The sequence below is a fragment of the Crocodylus porosus genome, unplaced genomic scaffold (assembly GCF_001723895.1).
Source record: "Crocodylus porosus isolate Cpor-Errol unplaced genomic scaffold, CroPor_comp1, whole genome shotgun sequence".
Taxonomy (NCBI): domain Eukaryota; kingdom Metazoa; phylum Chordata; order Crocodylia; family Crocodylidae; genus Crocodylus; species Crocodylus porosus.
Genome location: NW_017728937.1, coordinates 4,905,508 through 4,911,651, shown reverse-complemented (window position 1 = coordinate 4,911,651; position 6,144 = coordinate 4,905,508). Strand labels below are relative to the sequence as shown.

General features: G+C 48.9%; 1 protein-coding gene across 1 annotated transcript in view; it reads left to right on the top strand.

Moving 5' to 3' along the window:
- The first annotated feature begins 3,320 nt into the window (after positions 1 to 3,320).
- The window catches only part of IRF7 (interferon regulatory factor 7), a 25,282-nt gene continuing 22,458 nt past the window's right edge, over positions 3,321 to 6,144 (top strand). Inside the window, exons 1-2 of the mRNA XM_019547304.1 lie at positions 3,321 to 3,378; positions 5,283 to 5,396. Coding sequence (XP_019402849.1) covers positions 5,374 to 5,396 — 23 coding nt within the window. The 5' untranslated portion in view covers positions 3,321 to 3,378; positions 5,283 to 5,373. The remainder of the gene's footprint in view (positions 3,379 to 5,282; positions 5,397 to 6,144) is intronic.

Genomic DNA, 6,144 nt, shown 5'->3' with positions numbered 1-6,144 from the left:
TGATTCCAGCCCACTGCCACCAAAAGGTTGCCATTGAAAAGAAAAGGCTCCACTGGTAGGAGTTACAGCTGATTCACAACCTCTGTAGAAAAGGCAGGGCCATCCCACACAGCATTCCAGAGATACCACGGTGGCAGTGACACGGGTGAAGGTGAACGTATTGAGAAGTTCAGCCCTGTGTGGAAAAATGTTCAGCTTTATTTGCTGGGCTGTGTTTTACGGTGGAAGTCACCTGGGAGCTCCCAGTGAAACAGGGATATTTCCCAAACACAGCCAGGGGCCGAGCCTGTTTTACAGCACTCACAATGCTGACAACAGCTTGCAGACCAAGGTAGGCTAGCTGCCTCTTTAACATTGCCCAGCCTTTGAGTGAACAGAGAACTGGCAGTGTGTCCCGAGGCAGACAGCAGGCAAACAAGGGCTCAGGGAGCAATGCAGACAGGAAATTGTTTCAGGTAAAGGGATGAAAAATGCCAAGTTGGCATCACCCAGGGAAACATATTCATTTCAACCTTTCACTGAGAAAGGTCTCCTGGATCAAAACCGGAAAAACACTGGAAAGGACCTCCCGTGGATCATATGCCTTCTCTGCCTGACTCAGACTAGAGAACTCAATCTGAAATTTTCTTAGCCCATGAGTCTCCTAACTAGCAGGCACTTGGCTGCCCTGAGACATGTATTTCCTGTCACATTGTCCCACTTGGTATAAAATATCCACTGATCCAGCACGCAAGAACCGGACTCTTGGTGGTTCAAGCATTTGCCTGGACTCTGAGACTTGCGTTCAAGCCCCCGCTCTGACCCCCAAGAAGGGACTTGACACGTTGGATCTGGGTGTCCCATATGCTAGACAAGCAACTTCGTAATTCCAAAGGTGGGTCTGCCTCTGTCCTTGCTGAAAATGTGTCCTAGCTTGTGCTTATCCTGACATGGAATAGCAATATTTGAAATCTTAAAGGCTTCAACAGGATGAGAAGTCTATTTTGCCCACAGCTTGATCAGAAAATGTTGCCTGTGGCTCTTTAGGTCCCCTGTAGTAGAAGCAACCATGATGTACAGATGTGCGGGATGCAGTTGTCCGCACATCCCTCTGCTACAGGAAGACATGACATAAGTTCAGAGGTATGACTTTTGATTCTGGTGTGGAGGGGAAGGGAGAGGGGCAGAGGGGGAACACTCACTTCCTTGTGAAGGTTACATGGATTGCCACTACCTCAGCACCAGCTTCCCCAACACGGGCTGTGGCAGCAACACAGGCTTCCTGCAGGTTGCCACTCTGATACCCCTCTGAATCAGCATCTGGGGCTCGTGCCCTAGTCATCTCCCCCCAGGTTAGGCTACTAAATAAGTTTTATCAAGAACAGTGGTGCTCAACATTTGGGCCCCACAGGCTAGATGAATGGCACAGAGCCAGTCCCCAGGCTGGATTGGACCCTGCACACCAGGATCGGGCTTGCATGCCTGGATTGGGCCTCAGCTGGCCCTTCAAATACTACAATGAGGCCTCAGGGACCTTGTGCCTCCTCCATCTGGTCCTGAGCACTGGGGCCAGGCTTCAGGGCCCCAAGCCACTTCCACCCAGCCTAGCACTCGGAGATCAGGCTTGAAGGCCCCCTGCCGCCCCTGGCTGATGTTACACACTGGGATTGGGCCCCACGTGCCCTGTGTGTCCAATCTAGCTGGCAGGGCCACAGCCTGCGGGGCTCCCTACAGACCTCAGGGGAGCTGGGCAAGCCAGATGCCATGATGCTGGGGGCCGGATCTGGCCCACAGGCTGGGGATTGACCAAGCCTGGTCAAGAGGAAGTGGGGAGGATGAGTAACCCAAGAGATTCAACCTCTCTAAAAGTAGTAAACCTGCAGAGGAGAAACCTTAAGTGATTGCTGCAAACTATCCTAAAGACCTGCAGGCCCCCCTCATCTCACTGCAGTGACAGCTCCCCCTGCCTTCCCCCTCTATAGCTCCGCCGCAGTTCAGCACATCCCTGCCTAGCACAATGATCATAACTAGAAAGCTCAAGTAAAAGCTCTGTAGTTCAAACCTATGAAGCAGCACAAGCACCAGCACGGCCCCTGAGCCAGCCGTCCCACCTGCTTGTTACAGCATCACCTGACTGTACCTGAACTGGGAAGAGGCTGTGTTCAGACCAGCAGGGAGCAGCATAAGGTTGCATGCAGTGCTGGTATGTACCTCAGCTATGCCTTGCCAAGTTAAGTTGAAATTAACTGCTCTCATCCTCCTAGAAGGGCACAGGGCAGCCTGGGGCCACCTTAACTCTGTGGTAGCAACATTTGTGGGCAGTTAATGTAGGAGAAATTAATTTCTGAGACCTTTGGAGATTTCTGAACACTACTGGCTTGTCCTTCCATGGACACAGGAAATGTCATACATCAGGCAGCCCAGCAGCAATTATAAGAAATGATCCTTCAATGAAAAAAAACTAGATGATCTAATACAGGGGTGTCAAACATACAGCCCACAGGCTGGATCCAACCTGAAGATGCAGATAAGTTTGATACCCTTAATCTAATGCATCTTGCCATGTCCATGGGCAACCTGTGTCATGCATGCCCCAAATGACACAGGCAGCCTCTGTGAGTGACATGCGGCAGACTGGGAAGGGGCAAGACAGCATGGCATCAGATAGGGCAGGCAGCAGAAAGCAGAGCTGTAGACTGAGTAAGGGAAAGGGACTGGAGGTGCAGTCAAGGAGGGCACTGGGCTTAATTTGTGGCATGTCTAGCCCTACCAGCCAAAGATTTCTGATTAAAGCTGCTATTTGACTGCTGCTGGCAGGAATGATAACAGTATATAAAACTTAAATATTTACACTGTACATACAATACATTCTGTAAACACAGCTGTTTTCAGTTTCATTTAAACGTGTATTACGATGAAAACGGAGAAGAAGAAAGAAGTTCAATGGGCAATAATAAGCCCTGGGGGAGCTGCTGGCATATCAAAAGCAGCTTTAGAAAAGTGTCTGGCTGGGCTCCAGGATGGACAGCGGAAGGATGTTCATTTTGGTAGTGGTTTGTAGGGAAGTTAGTCCTCTAAGCAGCTTTCTTAAAGAGCCGGAGAAAAATGAAACTTTTACTTTTGAGAAGATCATGTGATTTCCAGGAAAGGAAGTCCTACATATGCGTAGGTGCAGTAGAAACCACTTGCATCACCACAGCCTGGCCTGGAAATAGGTTCGGATAAGGTTTCATGTTTTTGTTTTATTAAACCCTCCCATTCTGGAAACGTTGCACCTGCTGATTGGCTGTGCCCTGAGCTGGAATGACTATAAAAGGAAGCTTCTACAGTCAGCACTCTTTGATATTATTGCAACAACTCACAGACACCCCCTGGTAACATCCTTTGGGAACAGCAAAGGTAACCAATCTGGCTGGGTGCTGTTTTGTTGTTTCCTGCTGGTGCTGATCACTGATCAGAGCTGGGGAGGAGAAGAGGAAAAAAATGAATCACAGCTACATGGGGTTGTCTTCTTCTCCATTCTTTGCAAATAACTAAATGCTTTTTGTTTACCTTATTCTTGTCCTCTAGCAGCAAGGGATTTGAGTGGATGCCAAAAGAGCAAAAGTTGGCTGGATGTCCCAGAGTGGCATGTTAGCTCTGCGTGTGTGTGTATATGTGTGCTTGTGTGCTTGTACATGCTGAAATTCAGATGTTTTGCAATTGATTTCAGCAGCACACTGCTTAAAGCCGTTCTTTTGTAGGCAGATGATGATTTGCTTGGGAAGATTTCCCTCCTATCCTTCATAATTCCTGGCTTAGTTTACAAAAGTTTAACAGGCACCTTCTCCCCCTGCCTGGTTTCTGTGGCTGGCAGAGGTCACTGCCACAGATAGTTCACCTGGTTCAGCAAAGGGCTTTGAGCTCCATAGGGGAAAAGATAAGTTGCATGCACAGATGAATTTTGTCAGACTCTGCTAACTTGCAGGGGTTTTGCAATACAGTGAAGGGAAGCATGGAGGAAGTCACCGTATGAATTTTCAGGATCCCTCATATGCAGTCTGGGTGGCTACTGTTGCATCACGGTTACATTGGTTACTCAGCATGTGTGTTTATGTGCTTCTGTTGTGGGAGCACTTTCAAAGAGGCCTTAATTGAAGCCTTGCTGACGTGGGTTACAAACTGTATCCCCAGTAACTAGATGGGGAAAGGGGGTAGAGGACATGGTTCTCTCTCTGTGGCTTGATCATGATCCTGGTAGAAGATAGTGGTAGAATCATTGCTAGAACTTGGGATCTCCTAACCTCAGGTTTTAACACCTTCATGGTATCTGTATGCAGTTCCAGGCCTGCATGTCACCAAAATGCAGCAGGCTGCCACCTGGTGGATTTAGCAACAAATTAGCCCCTCCTGGGAATATCCCGCAGCATATTTCTGCTGAAAACTGGTGCTAGCTCAACTCAACTGGAGGAGGAAATGGGACCAGGCAGGATTGGTTTTAGGAGAATAGTCAAATAAATCGGAGAAGACAGGGTTACACAAATGGCAGAGTTTTTTTCTTAGACTCAAGGCAGTCCAGGGATTAGTAAATGCATCTCCTACTCTGTGTGTTTGAAGTACAGCAAAAGCTGTGTTAACCGGCACTTTATTAGCCAGAAAAGTCCATTAACCAGCATCCGAGGGACGTGGCAAAAGCGAAACTGGAAATACCACTTCTGGGGGACTTCTCATTTTGCTGCTGCAAGCTGAGTTTTTCTTTGCCACTTCTTCGGCCCATGGCAAAGCAGCCTGCATGGGCCCCTCCACCCTGTCCCCTGGCACACTGACGCGGGGGAGTGTACCAGACGGTGCACATTTGATTAACTGGCATCTCCCATTCCCTGGGGATGCCAGGTAACAGAGCTGTTACTGTAGATTAGTTGATCGTTTTTCTTCTTTCTGAAAGCCCATTCTGAAGGACACCTGAGCAGCAAGGTCTATAGGTTTTGTTTCCTCATTAGACTAAAGCTCTTGGGAACAGAAACCACCTTGTTTGTGGCATAAAGCATCTGCCACGTTGTTTGCAACTACTGTGAAAACCATAAGTGTCCCTTGCTCTGCCCACCCTCTGTCCACAGACACCAGCAAAGTCTGTGCAAGAAAACAAAGTAAACACTCCCTTCACAGGATGATGCCTCACACTGGCCTCAAGGAATGTGTGCAGGCTAAAAGCTGCAAGGGAACCCAGGTGCACAGGGTGGGCTGCTCACGTGTTTTTTCTCTGTGCCACCCAGAGGGCGTTGCAACATGCCAGTGACTGTGTATTGCTCTCTCTGTGTCTGCAGGTTCCACTGAATTGGCACAAACTCCATTCGGTAGGCAGGGAGCGAACTGCCCAGCCCTTGAGTCTCCAACTCGTCTGAGCCTGGGTGCACCATGGCTGCTTCAGAGAATGAAGGGTGAGTGGCTGGATTAGGAGGGAAGATGCATTGTGCTCTGCAACAGGAGTGATGTACCAATCCAAAGGTGACAGCAATAAGAAAAGCTGATCAACCCTTCCTGGCCCGGTGGAAACTAAATTTACTGCACCTGATGGCAGTGTCTCAACATAGACCATGCAGCTCCATGCCTTAGCTCACAACCTCCTTGACTCTAAATGAGCAGCCATGTAGCAGAGTTGGCATGGTGGAAACATTGAGTTAATTAGCACTGCTAAGTGATCGTGTTGATTAGCCTGCCTCCCTGACAGGAAGCAGACATGGGTACACTGTTCCTAGTTAGGAGTTGGGGGGAGGCGGAGATGTAATGCTGAACTCTGCAATGTGTTTGAAGGCACCATGACTGGACACAGTAAATTTGCTCTCTAAACATAGTCCCTGTTGCACTCTCCAGTCCTTATCATGGGTGGCAGACCTGGGTAAATATCTGCTAGGGAGTTCATAGAATCCTAGAAGTCGGGTCGGAAGGGACCTTGTAGATCTTCAAGTCCGACCTCCCGCCTGGGCAGGAGAAAAAACTGGGCTTAAATGATCCCAGCTAGGTAGGCATCAAGCCTCTTCTTAAAGACCCCCAGGGTAGGAGCCAGCACCACTTCCCTTGGAAGTTGCTTCCAGCTCCTAGCCGCCCTGACCGTGAAGTAGTTCTTATGGATGTCTAATCTAAACCTACTCTCCAATAACTTGTGGCTGTTATTCCTTGTTATGCCAG